Source organism: Neovison vison, chromosome 7 (genome assembly GCF_020171115.1).
Source record: "Neovison vison isolate M4711 chromosome 7, ASM_NN_V1, whole genome shotgun sequence".
Taxonomy (NCBI): Eukaryota; Metazoa; Chordata; class Mammalia; order Carnivora; family Mustelidae; genus Neogale; species Neogale vison.
In genome coordinates, this window is record NC_058097.1 from 149,452,889 (window position 1) to 149,470,379 (window position 17,491).

General features: G+C 41.6%; 1 protein-coding gene across 2 annotated transcripts in view; it reads left to right on the forward strand.

Annotated features, from left to right (window-relative positions):
- The first annotated feature begins 1,083 nt into the window (after nucleotides 1–1,083).
- RAB6A (RAB6A, member RAS oncogene family) overlaps nucleotides 1,084–17,491 on the forward strand; it is a 91,228-nt gene continuing 74,820 nt past the window's right edge. The window contains exon 1 of one of the 2 annotated variants that reach the window (XM_044258572.1): nucleotides 1,084–1,594. In XM_044258572.1, the coding sequence (XP_044114507.1) occupies nucleotides 1,525–1,594 (70 nt within the window). In that variant the 5' untranslated portion in view covers nucleotides 1,084–1,524. The remainder of the gene's footprint in view (nucleotides 1,595–17,491) is intronic. The other variant, XM_044258571.1, reaches the window with a different exon arrangement.

The following is a 17,491-nucleotide window of genomic DNA, read 5'->3' on the forward strand; positions in this document are numbered from 1 at the left end:
TCTACCCATAAGATATTCAGAAGCACCGGTGTAGGAGGAAAAGGTGATCTTGAAAATATCTCCTCCCCCACATTTGGGCTCAAAGTCAGGCTCTACTTTGACCTTTTTGCGTAGCTGTTTTCCTACATAGGCCTTGGTTTCACCATCTGTGAAATGAAGGGTTTGGTTTACATGATGTCTAAATCCTTTTCTAGCACTTTGGAAGGTGGGCGTCACCTACAATTGTCTACATCAGAGTAACAAAGGCTGATAACAGACCAAGGCAGGTCAGGTCAGGAAAGTAGACGGGCTTATCGATAAAGAGGTTGCAGAGGTTCAGTGGGGGACAACACAAAACCTAGGTTCCACTTTATGGCTTTGTGGATTTTCTAAGTCATTTCCTTCCTCTGAGCTTCAATTTCCTCATCTGCAGAAATGTGGAGGCTCTGCTTCTGGTAGTTATGAAACTCCTGGGAACAACAGCGGGCAATGTACCTAGGAAGATATCGTGTAAGGAATTACGAGAAGAAAAAAGATGGAGTTGATGGCTTAGTGCACTGGTGAAGGGCGGGCTTAAGGAAAGAGAGACCGAGCTGAAGGCTCTGGAAAAAGGAATATAGTACACACCTTAGGGCTATAGGACCACACCCTCACAGCGCTGGGATCAATTCTACCTACGTGCCAGCCCCGCCTCCTCCCACCCCCCTCCTTCCCCTTAGGCTGAAACTAGCCACACTTCTCATGGCAGTCACAGTGCGACGCTTTCCACCGCTCAAGGACCGCGCGCGCTCTCGCGCCGCCACCTCACTGGCACCTCCGCCCGCCCTTGGCTTCCTCCGATTGGTTCTCGCGTAAGTGACGTAAGTGGTGCTTATTCCACCCACATCACTTCCCAGGGTTCCGCCCCACCTCCTCTTTGCTTCTCCCGACTCGCGTGGCAACCTAACCTGCCCTCGTCTCTGCTGCGCCGGAGGAGCCGGGAGATCCAGCTAAACCAGGAAGGCGCAGGCTTGTGGCGCGCACGCGCACGCACGCACGTACGCCGGCGGCCGGCGGGGCGGCACGCTCGTGCCCGGGCTCGCCGCGCGCCGCGCCAGAGGCTCGTGCACTCGGCAGGTTGGGCTGCGGCGGCGGCAGCTGTGGGAGCTGAGGCGCTGCGCGTGAGAGGTCCCAGTCGCGTCTGTGGCTCCAGTTCCGCCACCCTCCGCTTCTCTCACCCCAGTCTCGGTGCCGGGTGCGGAGAAGGGAACGGCGCTAGTGTTGGGAACCTCGAGCACACCCCTGGCTGCTTCCGACACCGCCATCCTTCCTTTCCCAGCCGCGGGCCTCGCTCGGTGCTAGGCGACTCTGCGGGGAGGCGGCGGCGACCGCTGCCAGTCTGTGGGGAGGAGTCCTGCCCGGCAGCTTTACTCCGCAGCGGGGCCCTAAAGGGTCGGAAAGAGCTCGGCTTCGGTCCTTCCTCTCTCCTATTTCGTCAACCGGTTGGAGCAGCGTCAGTCCGAGAGGTCTCTGGGCTGAGGCGGCGGCAGCTCCTCCGGCTCCATCATGTCCGCGGGCGGAGACTTCGGGAATCCGCTGAGGAAATTCAAGCTGGTGTTCCTGGGGGAGCAGAGCGGTGAGTGTGCGGCTCCCCCACTTCTGGCAGCTGGCCGCGGCTTCCCCGCACCGCCCCCAGTGCGGCCCTCTTGTCGGCTAAGGCTGTCTCCCCGCCTCGCGTTCGCGCTCCGTGCTAGCCCGCAGCGCTGCCTGGTGTTTGCCGACCCCTCTTAGCCACCAGCTCCTCTTCGTCTTGATCCTTTGGTCAGATTTTGATCCTTCCGTCCCCGGCCCCGATGCCTCCTTTCCCCGCAGCCCGGGCCTCTCCTGTAGATCTGCGCTCCCCCCCCCCCCGCCCCAGGCCTCGCCCGGCCCAGCCCCAGCCCCAGCCTGCTGTCCATCCCTTTCTTTCTCCCGTCCCCGTGGTCTCACCAACCGTAGCCCCCTTCTTGAGCCCCACCCTTATTCTTGGCTTTTATCCCAGTTCGTCAGCTCTACGAAGGCCCACCCCGGGAAGCCCCACTCCGGGGATCCGACCCTCTTCAACCTTGGACTAGGAGGTGGGGGGATTAGGGCGTTGTTTTCCCTAGAGACCTGGGCTTGGGAAGTGCAGATCTGGTGGGAAGTGGGGGTCGTAGAAATTCTTGGATTGTTTTCACTTGGGTGGGGAATTAGTTTGGGATTTGGAGGGTGCATGTTTGAATTGGAGGCGACTTGAGGATGGAGTGGTTGGGGAATAAGACTGGTGGCGGTGGCAGTGGCGATTTTTGCTTCTTGGGTTAGGCTGCGCGTTATTGGAAAACCTCATTTTCTTCTCATGACTTTGATCCCTGACAATTCTTTTGGCACTGTTGATGCTTTCCCAGTCTCTGCCAGATGCTATGTCATGATCGTTTTACTTGGAATTTTTCACATCTAACCTCCCCTTTTTCTCCTTTCAACATGAAGCAGTGTCTGTTTCTCTTTATGGTGGTGCAAACAGGAATTACCGGAGAAATGTTAATTATTCCACTTCTTTTGAGTGTTTTCCAGTTTATATTTAGGATTCCTGTGAGAGGCCCGAGAATAACAAACATCTTTGTTTTGTAGGATTTCCTTTTGGGCTAGAGAGTAATGGAGTAGAGTAGAATAGATTCATCATCTACTTAACTAAATTAGATTTCAGTATGTAATACCGTTTCGTCTAAATGACCCTTTTTGGTTAATATTTCATAGTATGTGGTGAGTGGAATGATCTTACCTGATCAGGCTTCTGCTATTGCTTACTTTGTATTATATACAAGATCCTAGTTTTGTGATGGTTTTCTCTAAAATTATTTCTGATGATTCCAATTTCATGCTGAATTATGAAAGTTGGCACTGGACAGTGTAGAGATTATCGTCCTCCTTTGTTTTTCTCACATATTTCATGATGGTCTTTAAAATTCAGATATTGAGAGGTTAGTCCTCCCAAGTCATCCTCAGACATTGAGTTAACAGCTAAGTACCTTAGGTTAGGCTGTAGAGAAGACAATTTCTTTTGATTGGAAAGCAGATAACTTACAAATTCAGAGCTTTTCCTACTACCTTGAACTGTTTATAGTAATATATATGACATTAAAATAGGTTAACATTAGTTGCAAAATTGCTTCCTGTTGGAGCTGAGAAATCATTTTTTTCTTTTCAGTATATAATCTTTACCTCCTTCCTTCTTACCAAGGAAAAATATAGTTTCCTCTTTGCTTATGAATTTTCCTGAAGCAAGTATACGCTTGTTTCTTGAAGTAACTTGGTAAGATCCATGAGGGTGATCCCAGTCTAGGTATTTTATAGCAATTTCAGGACAATGCCATGCATAAAATACAGTGTATTGGTCATTATTGATAAATAGGATCTAAAGTGCTTATTGTGGACTCTGGGGATCTTATTGCTGGCCTTATGTTGTGATGCAGAGCTATTTAGTTTGCATGAAAAATCCATTAATTTCTGTCTTAGGAAGATTGTGAGTAGTGATCATAACTTCAGTATCTGCAGGTTTCCTTTGAATTCCTTAAGTAATTATTTTCTAATTCACATTGCAGACTTTGGTGGCCTTTCATTTTTTACTTTATGTCTTGACAGCATCCCCCCTCCACACACACATAGTTCCTGAACTCATGTTAGATTTTTTTTAATGGACATTATTTTTTTGGAATGGTTTTAGGTTTACAGAAAAGTGAGATCTTGCCGAGGGTTCCCACATAGCCCCACCCAGTTTCCCCAGTATCCCTCAGTATTCTTGTATGTTAACATTTGTTATAATGAGTGAGCCAATGTTGATATGTTATTTTTAACTGAAGTCCATAGTTTATCCAGATTTCCTTACTTTTTATCTTTTTTGTTTGTTTGTTTTAAGCATTCAGTTCAGGATACCACATTACATTTAGTTGGCTGTGTCTGTTTAGGCTCCTCTTAGGTGTTTTTTAAAGGACTGTGTTTACATGATTTTTAATTCTGTGGAACTGTGAGGTCAGTTATCTTTTAAGGCCAGGTAATGCCATTTGATAGCTTTGACAATGAAAGATTGATCTTTATTTTCATGGACAGTGTCTGTAGTTTCCTTATGCATTAGTAAAGATCTGTAGAACCCATGTCATCTTGATGTAACTCTTCATGAATTATTTATTTTTAGGTTTTAGAATTCCACAATTCAGCTTTCAAAAACAAATCTGTGGCAAAGCATTTACCACATTTATAAATGGTGTGTGTGTGTGTGTGTGTATGTGTCTTACCCACAACAGAATGCAAGTCCCATGAAGATAAAAACTTATTTTTTTTGTTCATTATATTCCCCAGTGCCTAGCGTACCAGGCTCATAGTAGGTACTCAGAAATATTTGGTAAATGGTGGTGGTTGAATCTACTAGGAACCAAAGCTGTATCAATCTTTGCTATGGTGGAATCTATGTTTTTACCTTATGCTGTTAATAGTTTAATAATAGCATTTTATACCTCCATTATTTGATTGTATGCAGGGGTACTCTAGATGCTGGAGGGGACAGGGAACCCAATAATAAAAGCTCTTTCCCTTTTGCTTAAAAAAAAAAAATAGGACCAGGATTTTGCACTTTTGTGTTGAGCAAAATTAGTTTTGTTTAAAGATACTGTTAAATTATTTTCTATTAGCATAGCATCTAAAAATATGTCAAATGACATTAAAGATGTGTTCAAGGAATTGCTTTGGGGTTTAGTAGACTTCTATTTAGCTTATCAAAAATTAAGGTTCTGTCTCTGTAAACAAAGATGAATTGTTTCAGCATACGAAGCTTCAGACTGAGTTAATGCCAACATCAGTGTTGGCAGTCTTTTTACAAACTCTTAGGGTCTCTTTATATTTCAGTAGTATACTTGATTTAATAAAGGGATGTGGAAATACACAGTTGAAATCTGAGGTTTCCTTGAGAAATCTTTTTTGTTGCTACCTCTGGCTCCTCTTGTAAAATGCAGAGGCATTTTTAGGGTTGCCATTCATGTTTTATATTAGAAGATTACTACAAACAAATGTTACAAAATAGGGTTACAAATTAGAAAGCATAATCTCAGGTAGAAGCACATACTTGGCCTCCTACTGCTTAGGTTTTCACTTTATGTTACCCTTTTTACATCAGTTCTTCTGAATTAAAATATGGTAGGTAGGGAAAATGTGTCTTACCATCAGAGACCAGGAGTACTGAACAGTTTAGATTGGTTAGATCAGTGATTTTAAACTTTTTCTTCTCAAGATCCTGTTACCTGTTATGCTTTTACAAATTGTTGAGACCCCTAAAGAATACTGTTTATATGGTTTATATAAATATTTACTGTATTGAAAGTGAACAACATTTAAAAATACTTAATTCGGGGCGCCTGGGTGGCTCAGTGGGTTAAGCCGCTGCCTTCGGCTCAGGTCATGATCTCAGTGTTCTGGGATCGAGTCCCGCATCGGGCTCTTTGCTCAGCAGGGAGCCTGCTTCCCTCTACCTCTCTCTCTGCCTGCCTCTCTGTCTACTTGTGATCTCTCTCTGTCAAATTAAAAAAAATAAAAAATACTTAATTCAGTGGCGCCTGGGTGGCTCAGTCGTTAAGCCTCTGCCTTCGGCTCAGGTCATGATCCTGGGATCCTGGGATCCTGGGATCAAACCCAGCACTGGGCTCCCTGCTCAGTGGGAAGCCTGCTTCTCCCTCTCTCACTCCCCCTGCTTGTGTTCCTTCTCTCTCCTTGTGTCTTTCTGTCAAATAGATAAAATCTTTAAAAAATATATTTAATTCATTAAAAAACACTAATTTTATTTATTTATTTTTTTTGAAAGATTTTATTTGTTTGGCAGAGAAAGAGCACAAGTAAGCCCAGTGGCAGGCAGTGGGAGAAAGAGAAGCAGGCTCTGCTGAGCAGGGAGCCTGATGTGGGGCTTGATCCCAGGACCCTGGAATCATGAGCCGAAGGCATCTGCTTAACCAACTGAGCAACTCAGGTGCCCCAAAAATATTAGTTTTAAGTCCATTATATGAAAGAACCATTTCCAAACGAAGATTTAGTGAGAGTGGCATTGCTTTACATATTTGCAAATCTTACTTTCTAAGTTTTTTCTTCTTTTTTAAGATTTTATTCATTTATTTGACAGAGAGTATAAGCAAGGGGCAATAGCAGGGAGAGGGAGAAGCAGGCTCCCGCTGACCAGAGAGTCCCATGTGGGGCTCCATCCCGAGCTGAAGGCAGACAGTTAACTCACTGAGCCACCAGGTGTCCCTACGAATGTCTTTGACTTATTAGAAGACATCCGGATTCTCATAGATCCTTCTGCATTCAGTCTCCTGTAATAACACATGGTATAGATTCTGGGAAGCTCCACTATTTACTCATGAGAGAATGAGAATGAAAAAACCAAATAACATCAAATGTAATGAAAATGATTTGACTCCCAAAGGGTAGTGGACCCCCCACTAAAGGGTCCTGGGAATCCTGGCAGTCCGTGGGCCACGCTTTAAGAACTGTTGTTAGATGATATTAAGCCTTTTGTACTCTGGAGCTTCATATTGTAAGTTAGGGCAATCAAGAAGAATGTTTTCCATACCTGGTTTTGGAGCCTTAAAACTAAACAATAGAACTAATGATTAAGAGCACATGGTCTGGGTTTTATATTTTAGCACTGGCCACTGACTTTGGACAAATTAGTTGACCTCTCTATGCTTCAGTTTCCTTATTTATAAAATAAAGGTAATAGGAACTATTGTGTGGAGTTACTTTGAAGATTAAATTAGTTAGTAAATGTGAAGCATTTATTTATTTATTTATTTATTTTTAAAGATTTAATTTATTTATTTGAGAGAGAGAGACAGTGAGAGAGAGCATGAGCGAGGAGAAGGTCAGAGAGCGAAGCAGACTCCCCATGGAGCTGGGAGCCCGATGTGGGACTTGATCCCGGGACTCCAGGATCACGCCCTGAGCCGAAGGCAGTCGTCCAACCAACTGCGCCACCCAGGCGTCCCAGTAAATGTGAAGCATTTAGAAGAGTGCCTGGCACATGGGAAGTTCTCGGTAATTAGTTAAACAAATTTTTTTTTTTTTAAAGATTTTATTTATTTGACAGAGAGAGAGAGATCACAAGTAGGCAGAGAGGCAGGCAGAGAGAGAGTGAAGCAGGCTTCCTGCCGAGCAGAGAGCCCAATGTGGGGCTCGATCCGAGGGCCCCGGGATCCTGACCTGAGCTGAAGGCAGAGGCTTTAACCCACTGAGCCACCCAGGTGCCCCTAATAAATTTTTTAAAATAAAATATTTATTATTTTTTTTCCCCTTAGATTTTATTTATTTGTCAGACAGAGAGAAAGAGCAGGAGAGAGCGGGCACAAGCAGGGGGAGCAGCAGGCAGAGGGATAAGGAGGCTTTTCACTGAACAAGGAGCCTGACTTGGGACTGGATTCCAGAACCCTGGGATCATGACCTAAGCTGAAAGCAGATACTTAACTGACTGAGCCACCCAGGCATCCCTGGTTTAACAAATGTTTATGTAAAATTACTATGCTATGAAGTGATTTAGTAGAGCATAAGCTTAAGAAATTTACATTTTATAGGGAAAGAAAGATAGAATATCTAAAACAGTATAGTGTGATAAGTACAGTTGCTTAGAAAAATAGAGTTAAAAGGTGTAAAGAAATGACCAGAGCATGGAGTTCTAGGGAAGACGCTGTATAAATCATTATAAATGACTAACCGATTTTTAGCTGAAATTCTTGAATGAGAGCATTCCAGAGTTGGAGGAGACTTTGAGAAGTCACCTAATCCATTTCTTTTAGGGCTTTAAAACTGGATCACTTTTCCCCCCTCTAATTTTTTGTATTTGTTTATTTAAGAGATAATACTGATTTACTTGAGAGAGAGATCAGTGCACACACTCACGCGAGTGGGCATGCAGGCACACAGAGGGAGGGGCAGACAGTGAGAGAAACTGAGTCCCATCTAGGTGATTAGTCTGTCTCAGGTCTCCATCCCCTGATCCTGAGATCATGACCTCAGGTAAAATCAAGAGTTGGATGCTCAAAGCAAAATGAACCACCCAGGCTCATTTATTTCTTCTTATATAACTTTATTCTTATTATTTCTTTAAGATTTTATTTATTTGTTTGAGAGAGAGAGTGCTCACACATAGGGCACCCACGGGCCTCCATCACAGGACCCTGAGATCATGATCTGAGCTAAAGGCAAATGGTTAACCAACAGCCACCTTGCTGCCCTCTAACTTTATTTATTTATTTTTAATATTTTATTTATTTATTTGACAGAGAGAGAGAGATCACAAGTAAGCAGAGAGGCAGGCAGAGAGAGAGGAGAAGCAGGCTCCCCACTGAGCAGAGAGCCCGATGCGGGGCTTGATCCCAGGACCCTGAGACCATGACCTGAGCTGAAGGCAGAGGCTTAACCCTCTGAGCCACCCAGGCGCCCCTAACTTTATTTTTAATAGGTAATACAAACATAAAAAGTGTACTTAGAAAACTTACTACCACCCCGTTCTTGTGACTCCATTCTCCACTCCACCGCCTCCTCCTTTAGTAGTTATACATATTGTTTTTTTTGTATATTCTGGGATTTCTTATGCAAATGCAAGCAAATATGAATATAATTTCTTATTCTCTCTTACATAAGATGTATCAGACTTAAACTCCACACCTTTTTTTGCTTAATGTATATCCTAGGGTTTTTTTTTTCATTTCATTAGTACATATGAAAACAGCTTTCCCATTCATTTTGTTTGTTTGTTTTTTGAATAAAATTAACCATGCAGAAGAGTTTGGACTTCATCCCAATGTGGAGCTCGATCCCATGACTCTGAGATCATGACCTGAGCTGAAATCAAGAGTTGGATGCCTAATGACTGAGCCACCCAGGCTCTCCCCTGTTCCATTTTCATAGCATTATCATCTAGTCTGTTGAGGTGGGAGAAGGACCTGTTCCACTTTGTGGAACCATGGAGGGAATGTAAGAGGGTGTCAGTCTACCTTTTAAACAGACTTTGGTTTTTTTTTTTTTTTTTTTTTAAAGATTTTATTTATTTATCAGAGAGAGGGGAGAGAGCGAGCACAGCAGACAGAATGGCAGGCAGAGGCAGAGGGAGAAGCAGGCTCCCCGCTGAGCAAGGAGCCCGATGTGGGACTCGATCTCAGGACGCTGGGATCATGACCTGAGCCGAAGGCAGCTGCTTAACCAACTGAGCCACCCAGGCGTCCCGAGACTTTGGTTTTTATTACCACCTTTATCCTTATTTCTAGATACACTTGGTGCGAGTGATTCCTGAACCATTTAGGGGGTTCTTTAGCACAAATCAGATTTTTTCTTAGCTTTCTCTATTGTCAGTTTAAAATTGGCCTTTATAGAACCTATTAGATTAATTACCGCCTTGCCATTTACTTTTTACCTTCTAACTTGGATGATTTAAGTTTTCTGAGAACCAGTACTTTTAGAAGTTTAGAATTGCTTAGGGTTTTCTGTTTCTGTTCTTTTTTTTTTCTTTTCGAATTTGAGTTTTTTATTTTTTTTTAAGATTTTATTTATTTATTTGACAGACAGCTAGTGATAGAGCACAAGCAGGGGAAGAATGCGGACCTCCATCCCAGAACCCTGAGATCATGACCTGAGCTAAAGGCAGATGCTTAACTGACTGAGCCACCAGGTACTCCCCCCTTCTTTTTAAAAAAAATACATTTTATAAAATTAAAACCAATTCAGGGTGCCTGGGTGGCTCAGTGAGTTAAGCCTCTGCCTTCGGCTCAGGTCATGATCTCAGGGTCCTAGGATCGATATCATCTGGCTCCTCTGCTCAGCAGGGAGCCTGTTTCCCCTCTCTTTCTGCCTGCCTCTCTTGTCTACTTGTGATCCCTGTCTGTCAAATGAATAAATAAAATCTTGAAAAATAAAACCAACTAATTTGTAACCATATTCATAGTAGCATTCATATTAGCCAAAAGATGGAAGCAACCCAAGTGACCCTGAATGGATGAAGGGATAAATAAAATATTTTATATATATACAATGAAATATTATTCAGCCTTAAGAAGGAAGGAAATTCTGATACATGATGCGACATGCCTGGTTCTTGATGACATGCTGAATGAAATAAGCCAGTCACTAAAGGACAAATACTGTGTGGTACTTTAAGTTAACTTACAGTAAGCAGTACTGTTATCCTGTCCTGCCATTGTGACGTTGCATATACCCAGATACCCTAATAGGCTTGGCTTTTGAGATGAAGTCCAAAATCTCCTGCATGGGTTAATTTTATAGTCCTGTTTGTACTTTCCTATCACTAATCTTATTCCTGGCATTCATTTTTTACCCTTTATTGTTAAGCCTCCTTATGCTATGTTACCAAAAAAAATTTTTTTTTTAATATTTTATTTATTTATTTGACAGATATCACAAGTAGGCAGAGAGGCAGGCAGAGAGAGAGGAGGAAGCAGGCTCCCCGCGGATCGGGCTCGATCCCAGGACCCTGGGATCATGACCCGAGCCGAAGGCAGAGGCTTTTAACCACTGAGCCACCCAGGCGCCCCCCAAAAAATGTTTTTTGTTTTTTTTTTTTTAAAGATTTTATTTATTTATTTGACAGAGAGAGAGAGATCACAAGCAGGCGGAGAGTCAGGCAGAGAGAGAGAGAGAGAAGCAGGCTCCCCCCAAGCAAAGAGCCCGATGCGGGGCTCCATCCCAGGACACTGAGATCATGACCTGAGCCGAAGGCAGCGGCTTAATCCACTGAGCCACCCAGGCGCCCCCCAAAAAATGTTTTTAATCATCATTAAGGTGTTACATCCTATGGGGAACGCAAGTCTTCCATTCTCAGAATCATAGAACCTTAAATATCCTTTATCCATTTAACAGATGGTCATAGTATGCCAGGCATGGAGCTAGGTCCTGGGGGACATGGTTGTTAATAAATCAGATATTATCTCTGTTTTCTTCTTGCTTAACAGTCTAGCAATAAATTAGGTTTAAATCTTTTACATTTTTCTGTACCTTCCAACCTCTGTTCCTTTTTTTTTTTTTTTTTAAAGATTTTTATTTATTTATTTATTTATTTGTCAGAGAGAGAGAGAGAGGGAGAGAGAGGGAGCACAGGCAGACAGAGGCAGAGGGAGAAGCAGGCTCCCTGCCGAGCAAGGAGCCCGATGTGGGACTCGATCCCAGGACGCTGGGATCATGACCTGAGCCAAAGGCAGCTGCTTAACCAACTGAGCCACCCAGGCGTCCCCAACCTCTGTTCTTGAACCATTCCTCCAGCCCATCCTTTACATTATCAGAATAAACTTTATAAAAATGTAAATCAAAGTAACTTCCTTAAAAACATTGTGAATGTACTTATTTCCACTGAATTGTACATTTATAAATGGCCTGTTTTATGACATGTATAGTTTATCACAGTAAAAATTTTGATTTTCAAAAAACTCAAACCTACTTTTTATTTATTTAGTCACTTTTAGAATAAAGTCAACTTTGAAAATAAAACAGCCAGTTATTTCAGTAAAACTGATACATAAACCAGCAAAATGGGTTTATTCAGAATAGCAGATTGGGATAGGCAAGCCATCATGAACCATAGGCAAGTCTGGAGAACAAATGAGAGAAGTGCTCTTTTATAGACAAGGGAAATGGGGAGAGGCTGTTATAAACAAAGTCCATTGGAATAAATTGGGTGTTTGAAGCATAGTGACTTAAAAAAAAATTAATATACATGTGTTATTTCCCCCAGCACTACAGGTCTGTGAATCATCAGGCTTACACATTTCACAGCGTTGGCTGAGTTGTGACAGTCTTTTATTGGCTGGGATGTTGCTAGGCAAGGAGGAAATCTTCCTTCATCCTTCTAGGGTAGTAAAGTAGGCTTCTTGTTAGGAATGCAGGGTAAGTAAGTCTCTTCTTGGTGGGTCTGCAAAGGGCTACAGTGACTGGTAGGGCATGAGAGCACCCCCTTCTGGCCTCCTGACTCCATTTTAAATGAGGTTTCTGTTATTTTTTTCCCCCTTTACATTAAGATCTTTCTCTGAAAGCTAGGAGCCCAAACCTGAAGGTAACCAGCTAAATAGGTTAAAAGACCAAGGGTCATTAGGTTAAATTTCTTGTAACTAGTGGGTTTGTTTCTTCCTCTTGTGGAATTGAATTTCTACTTCTCCAGATACATTTAGCCATATGCAACAGGTGGTATCTGCTATTGCACAGATGCCTCCTTGTTCAGCAAGCAGGTGATCAGGGACTATATCATTATCCAGAGCTACTTTAGCTAGTGATTCAGGGATCATTATTGGACTGCTGTTGCTTTGCCTGTGACTGTCCTAAAGTTAGAGATTTCTGATAATGCATTCCTTGGCTCTTATTCCAGCCCAGGGAGAAAGCTCTTTATATGCAGGCACACCTGGAGTCATATAGTCCTCCTGCAAGTTCCTTTTTAGGGTAACTGTGGAGGTTTAATGGGGTGAATCAGTGTCAGGTTTATGATTTATTATGGATGTTGATGGGGACAGTTAAAAGTCCCAATAAGCATTGATCTCCAGTTTGGCAGCTATCTGAACATTTTTATGCCCATGGGAAATGGCATCTACTGTAGGCCAAAATGAAACCAGTTGGAGCACAGAGGACTCCAGCTACAGTATGGTTGTTTATAGATCCATTAGCTGGTATATCCAGATTGACCTTTTTCAAGCCAGGGATTAGAAGAATTGGGATGTCATTCTGTGAGCTACCGTCCCATGCTAAAGGGGTCTTTTCTAAAAGTCTTGCCAAAGGAGTTAGCCCATTTGTATTTCTCTTGAATGCAGGGTAACAGATCATTGGAAAAATTGCCTACAGATAAGACCAAGGAATCTCTGACATTATGAACAGATTAGAGTTTTTGGATCCAGCAGTCAGAAAGGTTCCCCCCTTTTGTAGTAGATTGAGGAATATGGGTAAGATCATTGTCTTTCCAAAAAAAAAAAAAAAAAGAGAGAGAGAAATAAGAAGCAGCAGCAAGAAAAAGTGTATAGGCCTGGTTCAGTCATTTTGGAAAAGCTGTCTCCTTCTCTGTCATGTGCTTCTACTCCTGGAAGTCTTTCAAGACACCAGTTGGTTTGCAGGTCCAGTCAGGCTTTGGTGCTTTCTTTACAGGTGATACATGAATCCAAGAATCTGTCCTTGGAGTTTGGTGGCACAATATGGTGCAAGGGTTGGTTAACAGTATCTGTAAGGGCCTTTCCAATGGAGTTGAGTCTTTCTGGGGATGTCTTTTCCAATAGATGAAATCTCCAGGCTGTAGATTCTGACATCTAATGAGGCTTTCGTCATCCAGGACTGAACTGTAGAAAGATTGTCCTACCAAAGTATAATTGTTCTCTATGGATTTGATGAGGTTTTTGCAAAACTGAAGTATATTCCCTTTTATCAGCTGTGGATCAAAGGAGGTAGGCTCTAGGTGCATAGGGCAGGCTGCTATAAGGAAGATTAGATTCTCATTGAACTTAGATTCTTGATGAAAATCAAGAATATTTAATAAGAGCTTAGGAATTCTGGAGGGATCAAGTAGGGGAAAAAAGATAAATGCTTCAGTCTTTGTTGGAAAGACACACTTTATAAGATTGCTCTAAGTTATACATTAATTAAACAAGAGGAGGGGATAAATCTGGAAACAACATTAAAGCACCCAGTGTTCCATTAGAGTTTTAGGCATTCTCACTCCGTGCAGTGTTATGATCTTAAAGTTTTCAAAAACCTATATTCTAGAGTATATATCAGATTTCTTTTTTGTGAATCTCTGAGAATGGACATTTTTTGGTAAATTATCAGAGTAAAACAGTAATTGTAAATGATGAAAGTCTTTAAAGTGGCCACAAAGATCTGATGAGAGTTCACATACATGTACCAGAAAAAAGATGCAATTAACAAGTAAATTTGGGGGCGCCTAGGTGGCTCAGTGGGTTAAAGCCTCTGCCTTCGGCTCAGGTCATGATCCCAGGGTGCTGGGATTGATTCCCGCATCGGGCTCTCTGCTCAGCCAGAAGCTTGCTTCCTCCTCTCTCTCTCTGCCTGCCTCTCTGCCTGCTTGTGATCTCTGTCTGTCAAATAAATAAATAAAATCTTTAAAAAAACAAAACAAGTAAATTTGGTTATTTTTGTGATGTACATTTTGTTTTATTTATTTTTCAAGATTTTATTTTTTTGTCAGAGAGAGAGAGAGAAAGAGAGCATATAGGCAGGAGGAGAAGCAGGCTCCCCACTGAGCTGGGAGCCAGATATAAGACTCAGTCCCTGGACCCTGGGATCATGACCTGAGCCAAAGGCAGACTTTTTTTTTTTTTTTTTAAGATTTTACTTATTTATTTGACAGAGAGAGAGAGAGAGAGAGAGATCACAAGTAGGCAGAGAGGCAGGCAGAGAGGGAAGCAGGCTCCCTGCTGAGCAGAGAGCCTGATGTGGGACCAGGATCCCAGGACCCTGGGATCATGACCTGAACCGAAGGCAGAGGCTTTAACCTACTGAGCCACCCAGGCACCCCCAGAATTTTTTGTTTTTAATTCTTATTAACGTATAATGTATTATTAGCCCCAGGGGTACAGGTCTGTGAATTGCCAGGTTTATAGACTTCACAGCACTCACCATAGCACATACCTTCCCCAATGTCCATAAGCCAACCACCCTCTCCCTAACCCCCTCCCCCAGCAACCCTCAGTTTGTTTTGTGAGATTAAGTCTCCCTCCCGATACCAGAATTTTTTGTACTTTTAAAATGATGACTGATAACATTATACTAGAACATATCAGAATTTTAAGAATTGTTATTTTTGAAACATGTTAATATATGCCCATAGAAATACAGTCTAAAGAAGGCTCGGTATTTTTTTCTTTTTCTTTTTTCTTTTTATTTTATTTAAACTGAGTTAATTAACATATAGTATATTATTAGTTTCAGAAGTAGAGTTCAGAATTCATCAGTTGTATATAAGACCTAGTGCTCTTTACATCACGTTCCCTCCTTAATGTCCCTCACCTACTTATCGCATCCCCCTAGCCCTAACAACCCTGTTTGTTTCCTGTGATCAACAACTCATGGTTTATCTCCCTTTCTGATTTCATCTTTTTAAATTTTTCCCTCTCTTGCCCTGTGATCCTGTTTTGTTTCTTAAATCCCACTATGAGGCAAATCATGATGATTGTCTTTTCTCTGATTGACTTATTTTGCTTAGCATAATACCCTCCAGTTCCATCTATGTCGTTGCAAATGGCAAGATTTCATTTTTTTGGGTGGCTGAATAATACTCCATTGTATATATGTATACACCACATCTTCTTTATCTGTTCATCTGTAGTTGGACATCTGGGCTCTTTCTATAGTTTGGCTATTATAGACATTGCTGCTATAAACATTGGGGTGCACGTGCCCCTTCAGATCACTGTGTGTGTATTTTTGGGCTAAATACCTAGTAGTACAGTTGCTGGGTCGTAGGGTAGCTCTATTTTTAACTTTTTGAGGAACATTTGTACTGTTTTCCAGAGTGGCTGTACCAGCTTGCATTCCCTCCAGCTGTGTAAGAGGGCTCCCCTTTCTCCACATCCTCACCAAATATCTGTTGTTTCCTGACTCTTTAGTTTTAGCCATTTTGACCAGGGTGAAGTAGTATCTCATTGTGGTTTTGATTTGTATTCCCTGATGCCATGTGATGTTGAGCATTTTTTCATGTGTCTTTTGGCCATTTGGATGTCTTTGGAGAAATGTCTGTTCATGTCTTCTGCCCATTTCTTGACTGGATTATTTGTTCTTTTGGTGTTGAGTTTATAAGTTCTTTATAGATTTTGGATACTTTCCCTTTACCTAATAAGACTTTTCCACATATCTTCTCCCATTCTGTCAGTTGTCTCTTTTGGATTTGTTGACTGTTTCTTCTGCTGTACTAAAGCTTTTTATCCTGATGAAGTCCCAGTAGTTCATTTTTGCCTTTGTTTCCCTTGCCTTTGGAGATGTGTCTAGCAAGAGTTAGCTGTGGCTTAGGTCACAGAGGTTACTGCCTATGTTCTCCTTTAGGATTTTGATGGATTCCTATCTTAAGTTGAGGTCTTTCATCCATTTTGAGTCTGTATTTGTGTATGGTGTAAGGAAATGGTCTAGTTTAATTTTTCTGCATGTGGCTGTCCAGTTTTCTCAACACCATTTGTTGAAGAGACTTTTTTTCCCATTGGATATTCTTTTTTTTTTTTTCCCCCATTGGATATTCTTTAATGCTTTGTCAAAGATTAGTTGACCATAGAGATGAGGGTACATTTCTGGGTTCTCTATTCTGTTCCATTGATCTTTTTGTCTTTGTGCCAGTACCATACTGTCTTGATTGCAGCTTTGTAATAGAACTTGAAGTCCAGAATTGTAATGACATCAGTTTTGATTTTCTTTTTCAACATTCCTTTGGCTATTTGGGTTCTTTCTGGTTGTGTGTAGATTTTAGGCTTATTTATTCCAGCTGTGTGAGAAAAGTTGATGGTTTTTTTTTTTTTTAAGATTTTATTTATTTATTTGATAGACAGAGATTACAAGTAGGCAGAGAGGCAGGCAGAGAGGCAGGCAGAGAGAGGGGGTAAGCAGGCTCTCCACTGAGCAGAGAGCCTGATGCAGGGCTTGATCCCAGAACCCTGAGATCATGACCTGAGCTGAAGGCAGATGCTTAACCCACTGAGCCACCCAGGTGCCCAGTTGATGGTATTTTGATAGGGATTGTATTGAATGTGTAGATTGTTCTAGGTGGCATAGACATTTTAACAATATTTTTTTTCTTCCAGTCCTTGAAGGCTTAGTATTCTTATTTGACAGTGTTTCTTACATAATATAGTATATTGAATAATTTGTATAACATCTCTGTATAAGGAGAGAGAACAAATCTTTTGAGATACTCCAAGGACCCTCTAGAAATTCTCAAAGTTAGTTCAAGGTCAAAAAAACTTCACGTAGAATTTAAATTTTGGGAAGTTTGTCAAGAATATTGAAAGATTTGTACATTTGGCTAAATAGGATCAGAGAAAATTATGAAACTAATTATCTACTTGGCCACAGTGAAAAAAATATTTGAAGGACAAATATAGAAGTTTATATAGCTGCAAAAACTTTAGTTCTTTTTGAGTAGAGAAGACTTGGTTTTTCTAAGTAATCAGCAATGTGATAAAGACAAAACAGAAAATCAAGATCTTGTTTCCTAGGCAGATTACATAACAGTAAAGAAACTTTGTTTACAATTTATTAGTCTAAGAAATTTTTTTTTAACAAAGCCATTCAGTTTTGAACCAGTATACTTCTGATATTACATTTTTTAAAAATAAATGCAGCCTAACGTAGGGCTTGAACTTGACCCTGAGATCAAGACCTGAGCCGAGATCAAGAGTTGAGTGATTAACCGACTGAACTACCCAGGTGCTCTAATTTTAAAATTTATTTTTAAACAAATGCATTTTGATCTTAGCTTGATTGTACATATGATTCCTCTCCC